The sequence below is a fragment of the Argiope bruennichi genome, chromosome 10, assembly GCF_947563725.1.
Source record: "Argiope bruennichi chromosome 10, qqArgBrue1.1, whole genome shotgun sequence".
NCBI lineage: Eukaryota > Metazoa > Arthropoda > Arachnida > Araneae > Araneidae > Argiope > Argiope bruennichi.
Window position 1 is genome coordinate 106,013,451 of NC_079160.1, and position 23,428 is coordinate 106,036,878.

Consider the following 23,428-nt stretch of genomic DNA (forward strand, 5'->3'; position numbering starts at 1 on the left):
AAAAAATTTAAGAATTTTCAGATCATTTTTCCTGATTTTACTTTTTCGAGAATTCCTTGTTTTTGGCGTTTAGGAGATATATTTTCATTTTAATAAATAAATTAAACTATGCAAAAAGTTAATAACGAATTTATCATAGCGCATGGCCCGTCGCGCGCTCTACCAAGGGGCACTGTGGATAGCTTTGTGTCAGGAGCATTCACGGAGAAAAAATTACTGACACAATTGTTTTGTTTAAAAAATCTTAAAAATACAAAAAAATATAAAATTTGTGGAAACGGAAAGTGTAGGACATGTCCTTTGGCAGATAAAGAACAGATCAAAAATGAAAACTCAAAATTACAAACATTCTGTAAAAACAAAAATTTGATTTATCTCCTTAATTGTTCAGAATGTAATTTAAAATATATTGGCCAAACTAGCACCGAGCTTAATTTAAGAATTAACAATCACAGATCCGATATAAAAAACTTCATAAAAAATAGGACCACTGACTTCGAACTGGAGCATTTTCAAAAACATAACTTTAACAATATTAATATCTACATTCTAGAAGACAATATTAACGTATTAAACAAAAGATTAGATCTGGAAAACATTTATATTTGCAACCTGAAAACTTTATTTCCTTATGGTCTCAATAGTAAATTAAATGGGGAAGGTTATGCAGATTTAAACAATAATTGCATTTATAACAAATTTAACATTTTTAAAAATTTTCTAAATAAAGATAACTTTTCTAAAAGATTTAAAAGAGGTAAAGGGAAAGGAGGCCATTTTCAAATTATATTTGAGGAATTTCAAAATTACTGTAATCTGGAACACAATAGTGAAAACATTCACAGAATTAGGAAATACATTTTTGGTCTTAGAAATAATAAAATGAAATGGTTTTTAAATAATAAATTCGGGGAATTAGAGTTTAAAAATTCGTACACTAAATGTATTATTCTAGATCTTATTAAATGTAAACTTAACATTGGAAAAAACGATTTACTTTTTAATAACAAAAATAATGTTTACAAAGAATACTGTGTGATTAAATTCTTGTATATTTACTTCGAATATCTAAAATTACCCAAAATTATACATAATAATAATATATATTTTCCTCTTGCAGATAAAACTAATGTATCAATAGCGTTTAGTTACACTTCAACTTTAAAGAAAAAAATTTGTAATTATAATTACTATAGCAAAAATTTAAATAAAATAAATAAAACAGATTGTTACTGTAACAAGGAAAAATATAAAGATTTTATAGATATTGATAAAGGTCATATTATTACAGGTAATTTAAAAATTATTGAATCCAACTCTTTAAGAGATTTGATGGGAAGAGGAACAAAATTTAGATTAAGAGAAAAAATAAACCATAACAAAATTTTGATTTCTATTGGTAATGATTTGGATGTTTTTATTGCCAAATTATCTAGAAAATACCACTGGCCTGCGGAAGGTTTCGGGGAATGGAAAGTGAGAATTTTAAAGGAAATTAAAATAAAATTGAATACTGATTTTGACAGATCTAAAGAACGTGGGATTTATTTTAGTAAAACATTAAAAAATGAAATAAAAAATTTAAAAGAAAAATTTGTTATTACAGTAATAGATAAATCAGCAAATAATTTCTGTTTAATTTGTAAATATTATTATAAAGAACTTTTAATTAATGAATATAACTCTAATGCAACTTATATGTTAAAGAACACCGGGAAAAAGGAATTAGATAAAAGAATGCTAGCTTTCGCAAAAAAAACCAAAACTAAGACTTGCTCTCTTAACTATCCTTATTTATTCCCAACAGTTAAATTTCATAAAAATCCATTAAAATTCAGATTCGTAACCTGTAGCACTGGTAGTTATAATTACTATACGGGTAAACATTTCTTTAAATACTTAAAAATTATCCTGGACAAAATAAAAAATGAAGACAACTTTATTATTTCTAGTAACAAAGAAGTATTGGATTTTCTTAAAGATAACAACATTAATAAACTTAATACTTTTGATTTCGAAAATTTATACACTAATCTACCTCATGAAAAATTAATAAAGGTCTGCACTTTTATATATGACGAATATTTAAATGAAAATATCATTCCTAAAAATAACTGGCTTGAGTTATGTAATTTTAATATTACTGAAAATTACGTGTTTAATGGTATTAATTTTTATAAACAAGTCAAGGGCATTCCAATGGGGACAGCTTTCTCAAGTGCTTTAGCTAATATTTTCCTGCATTACTATGAGAAAAAAATAATTAAATATAATTTAATAAACGGGTGGAGATATATTGATGACCTACTTTTGATTAACTTCGACAATACTAATATTATTACTAACTGCTATCCAAAAGATTTAATTCTAAAAGATACAAATATAAATCAACTTGAGGCTACCTTTCTGGATTTAAAAATCGAAATTGCTAATGATAAAACAATAGTTGGTATATACGATAAAAGGGATGATTTCAACTTTAAAATAACAAAACTATGTAACTACCATTCCAATCTAAACTCTAAAATTTTCAAAAATCTAATTTTCTCACAAGTTAACAGGATCAAAAGGGTTTGCAATAATAAAAATTCTTATATTGAAGCATCAAATAACCTCCTTAAAAATTTAATTAAAAATGATTTTCCTAGAAATTACTGTAATGTCAATTTTTTAATTAAACAAGGTATGGTTTGGGATTAATCTTTTGGCTTAAATAAAAATAGAAATTTACTTGCATATTGGATCACTCAATAGATGGCGTTGGGTGCCTACCTCTGTTTACATAATTTACCGTTAACTTTCAAAAACAGGAAATCACAATCGATTGTTTAAAGTTTACTTCACTGTTGGATGGTATGTTCTGGCTTTTCGTTTTTAATTTTAATTTTAATTTTAATGCTGTTTTTGTTTTTATTGTTATTGTTTTTATTGTATTTTTACTTTGTGGTGTTTTTTTTTTTTTCTAATTTGTTATTTGGTATTTCCTTTCTGTTAAAATGGTATATCTCTTGAGCATAATTTCGGGGGATTTTCGGGTCACGAGGAATCATTATTAGACTTAATGTCTGTATGTCCTCACAGAAAAAAACCCTTTATTTGAATCCCTGCCTGAGGGTGACCCTTGAAAAAGTCTTCAGGCCGGATTCTTTTTTAATAATTTTTTTGGTTTAATTTTTCTTTGATTTTTGTTTTTCCTATTAACTTGATTCTAATACTTTTGTATCAATTCATCTGTGTTTTAGAAGTAGCTGCAATTGCGCTCTCTAAATACTATGAAGTTCCTTTTTGGTTTTAGTTTAAATAGGTAATAAATTTTAGTTGCGATTTCGAAACTGTTTTGTTTCGTTTTCATTTTAGTTTCGTTTTCAAACTTTTTCTTACTTTAGATTGGTTACTCGTTCTTGCATTTGGTTGGAATTTAGCTGCAGGTGCGCTGTTCCACGAACTGCAAAATTTTTAAATAAAATATTTTTAATAGTTTTTTTTGGTGGTGGTGGGGGGGGTTCAATAGGTTTTTTGGTGTATTGCCTAAAAAATTTAAGAATTTTCAGATCATTTTTCCTGATTTTACTTTTTCGAGAATTCCTTGTTTTTGGCGTTTAGGAGATATATTTTCATTTTAATAAATAAATTAAACTATGCAAAAAGTTAATAACGAATTTATCATAGCGCATGGCCCGTCGCGCGCTCTACCAAGGGGCACTGTGGATAGCTTTGTGTCAGGAGCATTCACGGAGAAAAAATTACTGACACAATTGTTTTGTTTAAAAAATCTTAAAAATACAAAAAAATATAAAATTTGTGGAAACGGAAAGTGTAGGACATGTCCTTTGGCAGATAAAGAACAGATCAAAAATGAAAACTCAAAATTACAAACATTCTGTAAAAACAAAAATTTGATTTATCTCCTTAATTGTTCAGAATGTAATTTAAAATATATTGGCCAAACTAGCACCGAGCTTAATTTAAGAATTAACAATCACAGATCCGATATAAAAAACTTCATAAAAAATAGGACCACTGACTTCGAACTGGAGCATTTTCAAAAACATAACTTTAACAATATTAATATCTACATTCTAGAAGACAATATTAACGTATTAAACAAAAGATTAGATCTGGAAAACATTTATATTTGCAACCTGAAAACTTTATTTCCTTATGGTCTCAATAGTAAATTAAATGGGGAAGGTTATGCAGATTTAAACAATAATTGCATTTATAACAAATTTAACATTTTTAAAAATTTTCTAAATAAAGATAACTTTTCTAAAAGATTTAAAAGAGGTAAAGGGAAAGGAGGCCATTTTCAAATTATATTTGAGGAATTTCAAAATTACTGTAATCTGGAACACAATAGTGAAAACATTCACAGAATTAGGAAATACATTTTTGGTCTTAGAAATAATAAAATGAAATGGTTTTTAAATAATAAATTCGGGGAATTAGAGTTTAAAAATTCGTACACTAAATGTATTATTCTAGATCTTATTAAATGTAAACTTAACATTGGAAAAAACGATTTACTTTTTAATAACAAAAATAATGTTTACAAAGAATACTGTGTGATTAAATTCTTGTATATTTACTTCGAATATCTAAAATTACCCAAAATTATACATAATAATAATATATATTTTCCTCTTGCAGATAAAACTAATGTATCAATAGCGTTTAGTTACACTTCAACTTTAAAGAAAAAAATTTGTAATTATAATTACTATAGCAAAAATTTAAATAAAATAAATAAAACAGATTGTTACTGTAACAAGGAAAAATATAAAGATTTTATAGATATTGATAAAGGTCATATTATTACAGGTAATTTAAAAATTATTGAATCCAACTCTTTAAGAGATTTGATGGGAAGAGGAACAAAATTTAGATTAAGAGAAAAAATAAACCATAACAAAATTTTGATTTCTATTGGTAATGATTTGGATGTTTTTATTGCCAAATTATCTAGAAAATACCACTGGCCTGCGGAAGGTTTCGGGGAATGGAAAGTGAGAATTTTAAAGGAAATTAAAATAAAATTGAATACTGATTTTGACAGATCTAAAGAACGTGGGATTTATTTTAGTAAAACATTAAAAAATGAAATAAAAAATTTAAAAGAAAAATTTGTTATTACAGTAATAGATAAATCAGCAAATAATTTCTGTTTAATTTGTAAATATTATTATAAAGAACTTTTAATTAATGAATATAACTCTAATGCAACTTATATGTTAAAGAACACCGGGAAAAAGGAATTAGATAAAAGAATGCTAGCTTTCGCAAAAAAAACCAAAACTAAGACTTGCTCTCTTAACTATCCTTATTTATTCCCAACAGTTAAATTTCATAAAAATCCATTAAAATTCAGATTCGTAACCTGTAGCACTGGTAGTTATAATTACTATACGGGTAAACATTTCTTTAAATACTTAAAAATTATCCTGGACAAAATAAAAAATGAAGACAACTTTATTATTTCTAGTAACAAAGAAGTATTGGATTTTCTTAAAGATAACAACATTAATAAACTTAATACTTTTGATTTCGAAAATTTATACACTAATCTACCTCATGAAAAATTAATAAAGGTCTGCACTTTTATATATGACGAATATTTAAATGAAAATATCATTCCTAAAAATAACTGGCTTGAGTTATGTAATTTTAATATTACTGAAAATTACGTGTTTAATGGTATTAATTTTTATAAACAAGTCAAGGGCATTCCAATGGGGACAGCTTTCTCAAGTGCTTTAGCTAATATTTTCCTGCATTACTATGAGAAAAAAATAATTAAATATAATTTAATAAACGGGTGGAGATATATTGATGACCTACTTTTGATTAACTTCGACAATACTAATATTATTACTAACTGCTATCCAAAAGATTTAATTCTAAAAGATACAAATATAAATCAACTTGAGGCTACCTTTCTGGATTTAAAAATCGAAATTGCTAATGATAAAACAATAGTTGGTATATACGATAAAAGGGATGATTTCAACTTTAAAATAACAAAACTATGTAACTACCATTCCAATCTAAACTCTAAAATTTTCAAAAATCTAATTTTCTCACAAGTTAACAGGATCAAAAGGGTTTGCAATAATAAAAATTCTTATATTGAAGCATCAAATAACCTCCTTAAAAATTTAATTAAAAATGATTTTCCTAGAAATTACTGTAATGTCAATTTTTTAATTAAACAAGGTATGGTTTGGGATTAATCTTTTGGCTTAAATAAAAATAGAAATTTACTTGCATATTGGATCACTCAATAGATGGCGTTGGGTGCCTACCTCTGTTTACATAATTTACCGTTAACTTTCAAAAACAGGAAATCACAATCGATTGTTTAAAGTTTACTTCACTGTTGGATGGTATGTTCTGGCTTTTCGTTTTTAATTTTAATTTTAATTTTAATGCTGTTTTTGTTTTTATTGTTATTGTTTTTATTGTATTTTTACTTTGTGGTGTTTTTTTTTTTTTTCTAATTTGTTATTTGGTATTTCCTTTCTGTTAAAATGGTATATCTCTTGAGCATAATTTCGGGGGATTTTCGGGTCACGAGGAATCATTATTAGACTTAATGTCTGTATGTCCTCACAGAAAAAATCCCTTTATTTGAATCCCTGCCTGAGGGTGACCCTTGAAAAAGTCTTCAGGCCGGATTCTTTTTTAATAATTTTTTTGGTTTAATTTTTCTTTGATTTTTGTTTTTCCTATTAACTTGATTCTAATACTTTTGTATCAATTCATCTGTGTTTTAGAAGTAGCTGCAATTGCGCTCTCTAAATACTATGAAGTTCCTTTTTGGTTTTAGTTTAAATAGGTAATAAATTTTAGTTGCGATTTCGAAACTGTTTTGTTTCGTTTTCATTTTAGTTTCGTTTTCAAACTTTTTCTTACTTTAGATTGGTTACTCGTTCTTGCATTTGGTTGGAATTTAGCTGCAGGTGCGCTGTTCCACGAACTGCAAAATTTTTAAATAAAATATTTTTAATAGTTTTTTTTGGTGGTGGTGGGGGGGGGGGGTTCAATAGGTTTTTTGGTGTATTGCCTAAAAAATTTAAGAATTTTCAGATCATTTTTCCTGATTTTACTTTTTCGAGAATTCCTTGTTTTTGGCGTTTAGGAGATATATTTTCATTTTAATAAATAAATTAAACTATGCAAAAAGTTAATAACGAATTTATCATAGCGCATGGCCCGTCGCGCGCTCTACCAAGGGGCACTGTGGATAGCTTTGTGTCAGGAGCATTCACGGAGAAAAAATTACTGACACAATTGTTTTGTTTAAAAAATCTTAAAAATACAAAAAAATATAAAATTTGTGGAAACGGAAAGTGTAGGACATGTCCTTTGGCAGATAAAGAACAGATCAAAAATGAAAACTCAAAATTACAAACATTCTGTAAAAACAAAAATTTGATTTATCTCCTTAATTGTTCAGAATGTAATTTAAAATATATTGGCCAAACTAGCACCGAGCTTAATTTAAGAATTAACAATCACAGATCCGATATAAAAAACTTCATAAAAAATAGGACCACTGACTTCGAACTGGAGCATTTTCAAAAACATAACTTTAACAATATTAATATCTACATTCTAGAAGACAATATTAACGTATTAAACAAAAGATTAGATCTGGAAAACATTTATATTTGCAACCTGAAAACTTTATTTCCTTATGGTCTCAATAGTAAATTAAATGGGGAAGGTTATGCAGATTTAAACAATAATTGCATTTATAACAAATTTAACATTTTTAAAAATTTTCTAAATAAAGATAACTTTTCTAAAAGATTTAAAAGAGGTAAAGGGAAAGGAGGCCATTTTCAAATTATATTTGAGGAATTTCAAAATTACTGTAATCTGGAACACAATAGTGAAAACATTCACAGAATTAGGAAATACATTTTTGGTCTTAGAAATAATAAAATGAAATGGTTTTTAAATAATAAATTCGGGGAATTAGAGTTTAAAAATTCGTACACTAAATGTATTATTCTAGATCTTATTAAATGTAAACTTAACATTGGAAAAAACGATTTACTTTTTAATAACAAAAATAATGTTTACAAAGAATACTGTGTGATTAAATTCTTGTATATTTACTTCGAATATCTAAAATTACCCAAAATTATACATAATAATAATATATATTTTCCTCTTGCAGATAAAACTAATGTATCAATAGCGTTTAGTTACACTTCAACTTTAAAGAAAAAAATTTGTAATTATAATTACTATAGCAAAAATTTAAATAAAATAAATAAAACAGATTGTTACTGTAACAAGGAAAAATATAAAGATTTTATAGATATTGATAAAGGTCATATTATTACAGGTAATTTAAAAATTATTGAATCCAACTCTTTAAGAGATTTGATGGGAAGAGGAACAAAATTTAGATTAAGAGAAAAAATAAACCATAACAAAATTTTGATTTCTATTGGTAATGATTTGGATGTTTTTATTGCCAAATTATCTAGAAAATACCACTGGCCTGCGGAAGGTTTCGGGGAATGGAAAGTGAGAATTTTAAAGGAAATTAAAATAAAATTGAATACTGATTTTGACAGATCTAAAGAACGTGGGATTTATTTTAGTAAAACATTAAAAAATGAAATAAAAAATTTAAAAGAAAAATTTGTTATTACAGTAATAGATAAATCAGCAAATAATTTCTGTTTAATTTGTAAATATTATTATAAAGAACTTTTAATTAATGAATATAACTCTAATGCAACTTATATGTTAAAGAACACCGGGAAAAAGGAATTAGATAAAAGAATGCTAGCTTTCGCAAAAAAAACCAAAACTAAGACTTGCTCTCTTAACTATCCTTATTTATTCCCAACAGTTAAATTTCATAAAAATCCATTAAAATTCAGATTCGTAACCTGTAGCACTGGTAGTTATAATTACTATACGGGTAAACATTTCTTTAAATACTTAAAAATTATCCTGGACAAAATAAAAAATGAAGACAACTTTATTATTTCTAGTAACAAAGAAGTATTGGATTTTCTTAAAGATAACAACATTAATAAACTTAATACTTTTGATTTCGAAAATTTATACACTAATCTACCTCATGAAAAATTAATAAAGGTCTGCACTTTTATATATGACGAATATTTAAATGAAAATATCATTCCTAAAAATAACTGGCTTGAGTTATGTAATTTTAATATTACTGAAAATTACGTGTTTAATGGTATTAATTTTTATAAACAAGTCAAGGGCATTCCAATGGGGACAGCTTTCTCAAGTGCTTTAGCTAATATTTTCCTGCATTACTATGAGAAAAAAATAATTAAATATAATTTAATAAATGGGTGGAGATATATTGATGACCTACTTTTGATTAACTTCGACAATACTAATATTATTACTAATTGCTATCCAAAAGATTTAATTCTAAAAGATACAAATATAAATCAACTTGAGGCTACCTTTCTGGATTTAAAAATTGAAATTGCTAATGATAAAACAATAGTTGGTATATATGATAAAAGGGATGATTTCAACTTTAAAATAACAAAAATATGTAACTACCATTCCAATCTAAACTCTAAAATTTTCAAAAATCTAATTTTCTCACAAGTTAACAGGATCAAAAGGGTTTGCAATAATAAAAATTCTTATATTGAAGCATCAAATAACCTCCTTAAAAATTTAATTAAAAATGATTTTCCTAGAAATTACTGTAATGTCAATTTTTTAATTAAACAAGGTATGGTTTGGGATTAATCTTTTGGCTTAAATAAAAATAGAAATTTACTTGCATATTGGATCACTCAATAAATGGCGCTGGGTGCCTACCTCTGTTTACATAATTTACCGTTAACTTTCAAAAACAGGAAATCACAATCGATTGTTTAAAGTTTACTTCACTGTTGGATGGTATGTTCTGGCTTTTCGTTTTTAATTTTAATTTTAATTTTAATGCTGTTTTTGTTTTTATTGTTATTGTTTTTATTGTATTTTTACTTTGTGGTGTTTTTTTTTTTTCTAATTTGTTATTTGGTATTTCCTTTCTGTTAAAGTGGTATATCTCTTGAGCATAATTTCGGGGGATTTTCGGGTCACGAGGAATCATTATTGGACTTAATGTCTGTATGTCCTCACAGAAAAAATCCCTTTATTTGAATCCCTGCCTGAGGGTGACCCTTGAAAAAGTCTTCAGGCCGGATTCTTTTTTAATATTTTTTAATAATTTTTTTGGTTTAATTTTTCTTTGATTTTTGTTTTTCCTATTAACTTGATTCTAATACTTTTGTATCAATTCATCTGTGTTTTAGAAGTAGCTGCAATTGCGCTCTCTAAATACTATGAAGTTCCTTTTTGGTTTTAGTTTAAATAGGTAATAAATTTTAGTTGCGATTTCGAAACTGTTTTGTTTCGTTTTCATTTTAGTTTCGTTTTCAAACTTTTTCTTACTTTAGATTGGTTATATAAATATATATATATATATATATATATATATATATATATATATATATATATATATATATATATATATATATATATATATATATATATATATATATATGCATATTTAATTATATATAATTAATTACATAAAATGCATATGATTGAATTATTATGTGATAATAATTGCATTATATCAATATTGTAAATTATTTTCCCATATTCTTTTATTGTTCATATTTGAATAATTTTTACATCATTCATTTTTCAATGTTTGGGGGTTTCATACAAAAAATATTTGAGATTCTTATTACCACTGATTTCAGTGCTCTGAATACGAATGCCTTCAATTCAACTTTTTGGTTTATATAAGCTCATAATCACATCCCATCCAAAAAATTATCTTAAGTTGTTATATTCGTACATAAAAAAACCCGTATTTCTATTTATGAAATACAGGATGCCTGTGATTTCAAAACCCTGTAAAATATCAATCACATTCCAGAAGAACTGGCATTTGAATTTATCCTATTAGTTCAAGAAACTGCGCGATATATCATCAACGTCTTTTCATATTCTGAAAGCCTACATTGTCGTACAAATATCGTAGCATTGTTGCATAATCTGAGTGATTGCAAAGTCCTTTTAAGTCCTTTAAATTCAAAACGGAGCCACGTATTGCCAGGGAAGTAACGTGTACCTATAGTAAGTACTACGCTGAATTTATCGATACTGGTTTCATCGACCTTAGCGGGGAAATAAAGAAGTTACAAAAAATAATTCAAAATATAAAGGAGGATGAAGTCGAGTTAGAAAAATGTACGCTATATCACAAAAAAACACAAGAAAATTTTTCGTGGAATTGTTATTTGTAGAATTGGGGAGATTGAATAAATTTCTCGTGACTTGAAAGAGAGTTCGTTCTAAAATAAAATATGTTTCCCGTATTTCCTCCTTCAAGAGTGTTTTCCAGATTTTTTAAACTATTGTTTTTATTTATTTTCTTTATTGCTAAAATTTCACTTCACTGTTACTTAATTTGTAAAAAATGATAATACCGTGGAACACATTTTTCAATCTTATGACAATCTCTTTTTCAATTTAAGGAAATTCTTAATTTTAATCGCAAATATCTTTCCCAATTTTCTTTCAATTCCATATGCTTTTATTATGATGTAGCGTATATTTGTATATGGAATACTTAAGTCGATATTCCTTACTTTTGAATTATTTTTTGTAACTTCCGTATTTCATCCTAGGAGCGTTTAAGGCGTCTCTGAAATTCAGCATAGTCATTTTTACTATAGGGATACTTTAATTCCCTGGCTATACAAGACACCGCTTTGAATTTAAAGGACTCCGCAGATCACCTTGTATATGATTCAATGGAATTACGTTATATGAGTTCGAAAATAAAAATTTTGCAACTGAGCAAATTTTTTTTAAATGTGATACATAAAATTCAAATCATTACTTACCTCCAGAACAGGTACCTAAAAAGATAGATAATATTTTAAAGATGAATATATATATAAAGGTTTAATGCATTGTTATGCATAAATCTTTAATTAAAATGTTCTATATATGAATCAATTTAAAATTGATGTGTCTGTAATTAAATTAACATAGCAACATAAGAATCACTCCGTAATTCCACGACTCCCTTGCTCTGATAATTTAAAAAGATTTAATAACCCCGTTAATTTAGAATTAAAAGAAAATTTATTCATTAAATTCATGCAATATCAAAAGCAGCAACTGGCATGAAATGAACAGAAAAATGCTTGTGAAAAATGTAATACGAAGACAAAATCATGGATTCTTATTTTGTCTCTAAATTTCAGACAAAGGATTTCAATTTTTTTAGCCATTCTATTTGATAGAACACAGCAGTTATACAATCATCTTATTTAATTCCGTTTGTAGAGATAACATTGTAAAAAAAAATTCATGCACACATCATATATATTCGAGACTTTTGAAAAGAATATTAAGCATGAAAACCTCTTTGAACTCCATTAGATGTGCAGTCGTGGAGTATTTTTTCCTTTGTTGTAGGAAATTGAGTTTTAAGTATGAATATCTAGAATTATCACACAGGTAAGACCACATATCATGCGATTTCTATTCTTCCTGAAATTATAGAAATGCTCATGAAGTGGAAATTTTGAAACGGATGTTAATATTCAGGTTGCAACACATTCATAACTTCAAAAGCTTTTCTCAAAAAAAGTGAAAGAACAGTGTTAAGCTTTAAGATAATACAGGCAACAGTAACAGTAATTGTTGCAAACTTTCTAGTAAATAAATCTATACAATAAAATTTATACAGAATTTCTACCGTTTCTTCTTTATATCTGGTGTTTCATAAATTACTCTTGAGTTCATTAAACTACTAACCATTGAGATAAAATTCTCCCACATATGGGAGAATTTTATAACCATAAAGTGTTCTTGGAAATGCAACAAAATCTCACGTTTATTTTAAGAAGTTACAGTTTAAACTAAAGAAACTGAAAATACTAAAAATTAGCAATAAATAAAAACTAAAAATGAAGATATATTTATTGAACTGTGGAGTAGTTTTTGCATTATAAAGCTTTAAGATTAAAGCAAATGATAAATATGAAATAATTAAGAAAAACCTGAGAAAATTATGGATGTAAAGCCTTTAGGAAAGTTAAAAATGACGATATATTGATTAAATATTCATTATATTATTATTATAATAAATATAAATAAGCAAATTAAAAAGAAAAAAAATTGAGGCAAAAAATTAGGCATAATTAATTCCGCCTTGACTAAGCTGCCATCAAAAAATAGGGAGATTCAAAATTTTATTTTTAACAAATTATTATTTTACGAATCACATTGAACATCATGATGAAGTTTGTCGTTTTAAACTCTCATTTCTTAGCAATAAGCTTTTAACTTTTTTGTTAAAAAAATAACGTTCAAAAGTTTTTTTTAGAATATATGGTTTATCTACCTATTTATGTAAATTTTTGACTCCAAATAATGAAATATAAATTTATTATCTATATCCCTCATGAATTTAGATTTATGAAGTTTAATTCTTTATTAAGAAGCACAAATTCATTAAAAAGAAATTCTTTCCATATTTTGGGAAGGTTTTCATCTGTTTACTACTATAATCATTTTTAAAGATGATGCTTAGTACTGTATATAGACTTTTACCTAGATACTTTTTAAATTCAAAAAATTGTTTAGAAAACATAAGCAATTATAAATTTCTTTCGAGGACTATTTATACACACAGAAAAAAAATACAGAATTTAAAAATGCAATGTCTAGAGTTTGACTGAAATTTCAATAAATAATGATTTGCAAACGGAAGATGTTTGAAATATGCTATTTGCTCAAAAATAATGCTTTGAAGGCTGATTATTTTTACCAGGAAATTAAAATTTATTAGCTGGAGCGTTCAATTTAAATCCCCAGTTTTTTCTGCATTTCTTGGCTTTAGCGTTACTTGGGGCAAGGAAATAATAAAAGCAGCAAATTAAATATTTTCACTGTGTAGCTGTGTATTGAGAAATATAGATGTCAGATAAGCGATGCATTTTTCATTGTTCTTGTTAACTATTTCTTTTTGTGTTTTTTATACCATTAGAAAGGATGGTTATTTCAATTTAAACCACTGAATTTTTCTGCATTTTTTGGCTTAAGCATTACTTAGGGCAAGAAAATAATCAAAGCAGCGAATTAAATATTTTTTTCAGTGTGTAGTTGTCTTTTCAGAAATATAGTAGTCAGATAAACAATACATTTTTCATAGTTCTTGGTAACTTTTTCTTATCGCTTTTTTTATACCATTAGAATGCGATTGATGTGTGTCCTTTTCTATGGTTCTAAAACAATTTACATTAACGAATATCATTAAGCCATCAGATGAATTAACTTTTACGAGATTTATGAAGAAATCACTTTAAAAGTATAACCTACAAGTCTAGAATGTATTTTTACTCCTTATGAGAATATATCTTTCACAATATATATATTCCTAATGCAGTGAAGATTTTCATTGCATCTGGTAACATTTCTGTGGCCCATATTCTTTTAAATCACCAAACAGGATGTTCGATGCAACGATCAATGTAGTTCTTTACCTCACAACTGTGCTCTTGAATTAAGAATGAGACACTGAGCCTTTCTGAATTGCTATTACGACATTAACCATGCAATTAAATGTCTTAGGAATTTGCAAGTTATAGCATATTTCTAAAATTGCTGGACCATACGTCGAATACGGAAGAGTAACAGCCTATGGATTTTCATTGTGCAATTAACCGTTCAAAAATAATAACTGTCAATCTAGCATTAAATTTTTTTCCATTGCATATGGTTACATTATTGTTGTTGGCATTGCCTTATACAATTCAAAAATATTTTTAGTAGTATGATTAGTGTAGGTCTTTGACTTCTGAATTCTAGAATTGAGAGCTATACAAATGTCATTCAAAAGTCACTAATTTTATTATGATATTCAGTGTCTATTTTATAAAACGCATCATTTTAACTACAACAAAATTAATTCTTACGCATTTGTTAAATTTGCTAACAATAAATTTTGTTTCCGTCATAAAAATTGCCCGATTTTATTTTCATCGATTCAATGAAAACGGCATTCCTTTTATCTTCGAAAATTATTGAATTATTTGTTTTTCAAGGTGCTCTAGTCAACTGAATCAATTTGCATACCTCTTGCTTGGCTTCTGCCCTGGTTAAAACTCTTAACATCTCAGAATCATATAAATTTTTTTAATAAAATTTTAGGAAAACGACCTCTAAATTTTGGAGAAGCTACATCAAGATCACTGTGGATATAAACGCATATCATTAGTCTAAAGATATTATTAGTTCACAAAAAATATTATTAGTTCAAAATGCATTTACGATTTATTAATTTTCGTTCTCCTTCATTCATCTTACGAAATCATTGCTCTCCATTCAATAATTTCGTAATTTACATTTTTGGGGGATTGCGTAAATAAATGATAGTTTTACAAACATCTTTTTATTTTGTCGAAAGTGTTCTTTACCAGATTTCTTACCAATCCCAAAAAGTAATGCACCAATTACTCTCTGTATTTCCAAATTATATGATTTATCAATTTTAATCCGCTATTCAATTCCCATAATTAATTTAGTAATTACGAAGGTAAATAATACGAAGTATGCAGTAAACATTTTAAATGTAAATTACTTACTGTAGACGTCATTCATTTGATCTAATAAAGACAAAAATTATAATTAATGCTTTTAATTTTCTGCATATTTGTATAGAAAAATTATTGTTTTAAGTAAGTTATTTTAAATTATAGAAACTACAATTTATAAAGAATTATATTTAAAAATAAGGAAAAAATTTATCTGAATATATGCGCACTTACCTGCAGAATTTCGGACTAACCCTGAAACATTTTAATAGCAAGTATAAATTAATCTAATTAAAAAGTTTCATCAGCAAATTCTTTATAAACAAAGGTCATCACATCATGAATATTGAAGCATCTTTATTCACTAAATTATGTTTTATGATTTTTTTTTTTTATTTAAAGATATTTAAAAATTAAAATATTGTCAACTTCATTGTCTAACGACTCTAAAGAAATATCAGTAAGAAATAATGCCAATTTGATATTTTTCTGAAAAATTCATTAAGGATAAGAAGTACTGTAATAGATTCTCTTACTGTAAAAGATAAATGATAGCATATTAAACGTTATAGATATTTCGCATACAGTTTTAGCTCCAAATTTAGGTTGAAAGAGAATGCTTACTGCAGAATTTTTTTTCAATAATTACTATTTTATCTTTGATCCTAAAATAAAATAAATAAAGATAAAATTTAATTTTTTAATGAAGAAAAAGTAAAAGCGAAAATTACTTCTAAAATCATTTTATTACTGCATGAAACTATGTTCGGCCATCGATGCGTTTTCAAAGATAAATAAATTTCTTTCTTTTTGCATAAAATTTAATTACCTCCAACAAAATGTAAATTTAATTAAAATCGGCATTTATTTTTCTTATTTAAACATTTGTTTTGCAATAGAAGTAAGACAATTCAAAATGTTACTTACAGAGAATGTCTTGGCCAAAACCTAAAAAATATATATATATATATAATAGATTTAATAATTGATCATATTTGTAGGTCAAATTTCAATTTATTCCCTTAACAATACAAGTATAAAAGGTTGTTTTTTTCTTGTTTAAGACCGGTTAGTTTCTGAAAATATATTTTAACATACCGTGACAGAAAATGTACTTATTTTAAAGATAAGGGAATAATCACAATATATTATTAAAAAAAGCGTGCAGGAGAATTCAGAATTACTCCAATAATTTCCAAAGAAATCAGGTTTGCTCAGACAAATTACTTTTATATAGGAGCAAATGGTCAAATAATCAAAATACAACCACTTTATTAATTGTTTCAACAAACTGACGTGGTGAATTCTGCCAGAACATAATTATGGTAACATCCTCCAAGAACATCTGAAAGGTTTCTCATTAAACTTTTCTTATAGAAATGTTAAGCCAAGAAAACAACATTTAATGATGGCAGAGTAGACGTTAATTTCAAATAGCTCTTTCCCAACATCCATAGGAGCCAAATTATCACAATTGTCATGCCGTCTCTTAAAAACATAGAATCATTCTTAAAAAATTCCGAGAATAAAAAAACACAACCTATTTTTTCACTATCAAGCGATCTATCTGGTAATTATGCGACATATTTGAACTTTCAGAGTCGTATATTTTTACTACTAAATTTTTACAACTGAAATACTTGCAAATTAGAGTGCTAAATCTCTCTCTCCAGTAAATAGGAATTATACTAAGAGAATAACACAAGTAGAGGCAGATGTTTTAGTGACATCAAAAAGAATATCACATAAATTTTATATGTGATTTTATAAATTCCTCTCTGAACATGATATTAATTATAATATATCGATCATGTTTAAAAAGACAATATCTAAAGCTAATTTGTAGGTCCATGAAGCTCAATGTGAACACTTGATGAACATATGAACCAGAGGGCACATGAGTGTGTTTATGAGAGATTGTCGAATGAGTAAGTCGTTTCTAGCTTTCCTGGTGGAAAAAATAACGTTTTGGGGGATGAGTAATTCCCATTCTAAAGATGAAGCGCAGTTCTTAAGGAAGAAATTGAAAGGGAAACCGATTATGAATTTTAACATTCTAATTCCTAAGCTAATTTTAATTCAGGTATCTCAGAATGCTAAATTCAGGAAAGCGCCGGATATTATTTTTAAAGGCTAGAAAAATGTCCCATTCTCCCCGAAAGCTGCAGTTACAGTTTAGGTTCTTTTTGAGTTGATATACAAAATAGTTCTTCTCTTAACTGAGAGCTGTTAACCAAAAAGTTTAACATTTAGAAAATTTCAAAAACACAGCTAAATAAATAACAATATACAGAAAGTTATTTCGGGTGGCAAGTCATGTGAACATTTTCTTTAAGTTTTCTAATAGTTTATTAATGATCCTGCTTTTTAATAATCTTTATATTTGTAAAATTGTATTGGATTACAGTGCTGATGCTGAGATGCATGAATAACAGTATGAAGAAAAGTAATAATATATATAAAAGTATGAAGGAAGGTACTTCAGGTGGCAATTCATGTGAACATTTTCTTTAAGTATTCTAATAGTTTATTAATTATGTTGCTTCTTACTTATCTTTGTATCTGTGAAACTGTATTGAATTACAAAGCTGGTACCTGAAATGCATGAGTAACAGCATGCAGAAAGGTATTTCGAGCAGCAAGATCTTTGAATACTAACACCTTAACAGCTTTTTATTGATATTGCCTCTTACTTAATATTGTACCTGTCATACTGTGCTCGAAATGTAGTACTTTTGCTATTGTAACTGTGTTATTGTGGATTCATTTTTCATTAAACCTGAACTGAATACTTTATAAAATAGAACTATTTTGCATTTTTAAACAATTTTAATAAATGCATAAGTGTATTCATAACAAAAAATATTTCTTAAAAAGTTACAAGAATGCTAACATTAAAAAAACTGAAACATACCTGGTACTGATTGTGACAATTCTGCAAGAAAACATCAATAATGAGTTGTTTTGCTCATAAAGCAAATTTTGAAATACATGGACGTATTTTTTTGCCATTACGATAGGTTAAAAAACAAGTATTGTCATAATTTTATTAATTAAATTCATGACATTATATTAATTTGTTTGCAAAAGTAATAAATAGATATTTTTAAAATTTTCACAATCTTTTCCAGTAAAATGTTTTAACGAATTATTAAAAAATCAAGCTATTTTAACATTATTGTATTGTGATTATTGTTAAAATTAATTAAAGAACGTTGCAAAACAATAAAAGAATCACATACAAAAAATATTCAAGATTAGATCCTTTTCTATTCCAAAAGATATTGAATTTCTACTTCTTTTATAAAGTATTAGCTAAGGAAAATAACTAGCATAATGCTTTACTTGTAGATATTAATTTTGTATGATACGATATTTAATGACAATATTTAAAATAAAAAGAAGTAAAATCTGTATAAGAAATAGCATAACAGGGAGTCCCAAAAGCCGTGCATAAATTTTATTCTATTTAAACCCAAATTATACTGAAGGATTTTAGCCAAAAAATTATATTAAAAGTTTGATTCCCAAATACTAGAATGCATTGTTCTCTGGTTTGTTGGAAACCTGAATTGCATCTGATTGACTGACTTACTGGAAGTCAATAAATTAATTGTGATATGCATGCTCCAAAGAAAAATTTCTGACATCTTCTATGTCTTGGGATTTCTTCCTGGGAATTCTTGAAGATTTTGGGAGGTGTCTTGAAAATTATGTTAATAAGACAATCATATCATTTGTCTAATTCTCATGATTTTTGAAGTTGTGGTATATGTTGAAAACATTCATGTTCAACATTTTACAGCCCTCATTAATGCAGGGTAAGAATTTCGGCATTACAAGTTAATTATGCATTACATTATATGTAACAGAATTACATACATTACAATATATAATGTAATTACATATTATACATTACTATGTCACCAGGATGATTCTTCATTGTAAATAATTCTATTTTTTAGTAAAACATGCTGATTATTTAATTTTCATGTTTAACACGCTTATGTATCTCATTTTTAATTTCTAAGTACGATTGCGTTTTCAGACACGATATTCAAGCGAAATTATGCATTTCGTGATGTTAACAATCCACATATAATGTTTGTTTATAAGGACATATTGATATGTTATTGTCAAAGATTAAGATTAGACAATATCAATATCCACCGATGAATGTCAATACATACCAATTACATCGTTGAAATAATATTTCGTTATGTTCCTATGCCTTCGGATAATTGCCTTTAAATGTAGGCAAGCACAAATCATTTATAGTGAACGATATTTAATTATGCTATTTTATATTATAATGTTCCCCGCCCCTTGTAGACATTCAGGTAGAGAGATGAGAAGCCCTGTACGGTATAAAAATGGTGTAAGGTGGACTACCTGCTACAGACTGTGGGGTTATGCCTCCTTCGGGAGGGGTTGCACTGTGGCAGGTGCCATTAAAAGGCAAACATAATTATAGCTTATCTGTAGCAGCGCTCAATCATTCAGAATTAAACGTATGCCTCATGGCTAGGGATTGCAATACCGGTATACCGGGATACCGAATACCGGTATTTTGAGCCTTTTTACAATTTCGTAATGCAGGTATTCGCAAGTTTAAATACCGGTTTTTCGGTATTTACTAGAAATATTTTAAATTGTCTCCACAGGGATCGCCAACATAGCAAAATAGTATACGTTTTTGTTTTTATGTCTCCTTAACTGGCGAAATTAATTAGCTAATTAATGGCTTAATTAATTGCTTAAATCTAAATGAGCGAAACATGGATTATCCCTGAAAGAAGAGATTGTATCTATAACGACTCATGGAGCAACAGTTATGAAAAAATTTGGAAATTTGATTGGTGCAAATCAGCAATTGTGCTTTGGTCATGGATTTCAGTTAGGAGTAAATACCAAATATACCAAAAAAATAAAGAATAGAAGAATCCAAATATTGTGGATATAGAAACTTCGGATTCCGACATTGAAGAGAGTAAGAGTGAGAGTGATATTGACAATGAAGATAATGACAATGTAATTGTGGAAGAAGATATTGCTAATGAGGATGAAATATTAACCCATCAAGAATTGCTTCCTATAATTTATAAAGTTCGAAAAATTGTTAAGATATTTAAACTTTCCCCTACAAAAAATTTCATATTAAAAATATATATACTAACTGAAAATAAAACAGAATATATGTCAATAATATATTCTAAGACACTTTGGAACAGTTTACTCCTAATGATGGAACGGTTTTTGAAATTTAGAAATCCAATCCAAAATACAATAATCAACTTAAACCTGCCAATTAATTTTTTCAGACAGTGAATTCGTCTTAATATCCAGAACTATACCAGTTCTACTTCCAATAAAACTGACTATAGAGGCATTATGTCGGAGAGATTTTAATTTATTAACAGCTAATGCAACAATAAATTTCATGTTGCAATCATGAAAGAACAGCACAAATCACTATCTGAAGAACGTAGACGTAGATGCCGAAAGAGCGTTTACGACAGCTGGTAATTTTTACACAAAATTACTTTTCAGCTTTAATGACAGTACAACTGATGCATTATGTTTTTTAAGATCATATTTCAAAAATTTGTATTAGTACCACAGACTGAATAGTGATATTTACAATTTTTTTTTGTGACTTAAATAAATAAGTTGTTTCTTTACTTTTTTGTGATTCTTTATATACTGTTATAATTTATAAGTTCCATATTATTTTTTGTGATATTACACTCTTTTATAAAACTGTCAAATAAAACAAAGAAACACCTTGTTTTCTTTCTTTTTCTAAAATTTCTAATACCGGTATTAAAACCGGTATCAAGATCTATAAAATACCGAATACCAGTATTGAAATTTTGGTCCGGTATTGCAATCCCTACTCATGGCGGATCGGAATGGTCGATAGTGATATATTCTAATATCTGAATGTGTATTTCGGCTAGCACAAACAAGTTCTATTGAGAAATGTTTAGTTATAGAGTAAAACCATCACCTGTGTATATCAACAAGCACGTTTAAGTTCTGGTGAGAGGGGAAACGAAAAGTCGAGAATGCACAGCTGTAGAGACAGCATAATAATTTAAGTTACTGTAACACTTGTTTTTATAAGGTTAACCGCATATGATTTTCTTATAATTTTATTAATGATATTATTATTAATCTCCTTTAGAATAGACTGTATATTTTAGATTGTATATTATAGACTGTTTATTTTATATGCGTTGTTATCTAAATGTTCTTCTATTTTGATTTATATCATAATATGTTTTAGTAATAAAATATGATTGGAATTTGAAATTGTGTCTTCAAAATATACACATATGTTTTTATTAAATATTAAAAATTAATGTCGTCATTTACTGATTATCATTACTTATAACTTACCGATGTCAATAATAAGTAATTATATTTTGCAAATAATTTCGGGCACGCACTAAGAGACTAGGAGAATGCTAATATTCTCCGATGAATATTGAAATTTCTCAGATATCAATATTTTGCAATAATATATTCACACACTACACATCAATATTACTTGGAATATTTAGTGAACTGTCAAAAAGTTGACATTCATTGAGGGAAAATTCCACATTTCCTAGATTATTTTTCGCAATAACATATACATAACATTATTGCTTAGGATATTCAGCGAACTGTAAGAATGCTTGAGTTCATCGGAGAATATCGACATTTGTCCGATTATCAGTCTTTCATACTAACATATATACAACATACATATCAGTGTCGCTTAGAAAAATCAGTGATAAAATGTTATAATTAAAATTATTGTTAATGGCGTTATTTACATCAGATACATTATGCGAGGATAACTTTTCTAGATGGAACTTTTCCATTAACCAAATTCCAAACTATGATGGCCAGATCTTCTTTAAGTCTTACTTAGTGATGAAAAGTAGGCATCAAAGTAAAATTAAGCCAGCAATTTAGCTTAACAACGATTGGAATTCCTTTAACGAAAAAATATATTCTGAACTGCGTTCATTGAGTAAAATAAACAACTACCAATGTACCCAATTGGCCTAAATATATATATCAAATAGATTTAATAATTATATTTATCAAATCATTAATCACAATTGTTTATGATTAAAATTAGTGTATAAAATTTTATAATTGAAGAGAAATTAAATTATTCATATTTCAATAAAAAATAACAAAAGAGTCATGTCACAATCAAATATGTGTAGCAGAAATATAAGAAAAAATAAAACAATTACTTGTTATGCTTGCCGTCAAAACTGTATAAAAAATACAAAATGAAAAAAATGAGAATTATATAAATACAAGAATTTTTTTTCGGAAAAGATATTTATTTTCAAAAATATACAAACATTTAAAAAATATATTTATATCATTCAATAATTTTTACTTTACATAAACAAAGTCCATTTCACATTTTTTATATATTTTATTCGTTTCATACATTTCTTTTAATTTGATGAATTTTAATATGTGGAAAGTTATTGTTTCAAAGAAATAAGATTAGATAAAAGTCGGACGAAAATTTAGTTGAATGCCTTCAATGTCAGATTATTATTACAATCCAAAATATACATTATTATAATTATTTTCAGAACTTTTTTTAAAAATATTTTTCAGTTTTTTAGAAAACATATTTCATTAATTCGATTATTTTAAGACAAAAGATAACCAGCGTAGGTTATATTTCTAATATCCTCTATTTATTGCTAAATCCGTCATATTGATATTTTATTCACTTATATGTAGATTTAAAGCAAAGAGTGTAGTGGATGTCGCGGAAT

The 23,428-nt window shown here is 26.9% G+C and overlaps 1 protein-coding gene across 5 annotated transcripts in view; it reads right to left on the reverse strand.

Moving 5' to 3' along the window:
* The window catches only part of LOC129988989 (keratin, type II cytoskeletal 2 epidermal-like), a 48,593-nt gene that overhangs the window by 6,738 nt on the left and 18,427 nt on the right, over window positions 1–23,428 (reverse strand). For all 5 annotated transcript variants that reach the window (XM_056097289.1, XM_056097286.1, XM_056097288.1 and 2 more), the window contains exons 8-13: window positions 22,883–22,903; window positions 18,541–18,561; window positions 16,554–16,574; window positions 15,861–15,881; window positions 15,678–15,698; window positions 11,925–11,939 (exon numbers count right to left, since the gene is read on the reverse strand). In XM_056097289.1, coding sequence (XP_055953264.1) covers window positions 11,925–11,939; window positions 15,678–15,698; window positions 15,861–15,881; window positions 16,554–16,574; window positions 18,541–18,561; window positions 22,883–22,903 — 120 coding nt within the window. The remainder of the gene's footprint in view (window positions 1–11,924; window positions 11,940–15,677; window positions 15,699–15,860; window positions 15,882–16,553; window positions 16,575–18,540; window positions 18,562–22,882; window positions 22,904–23,428) is intronic.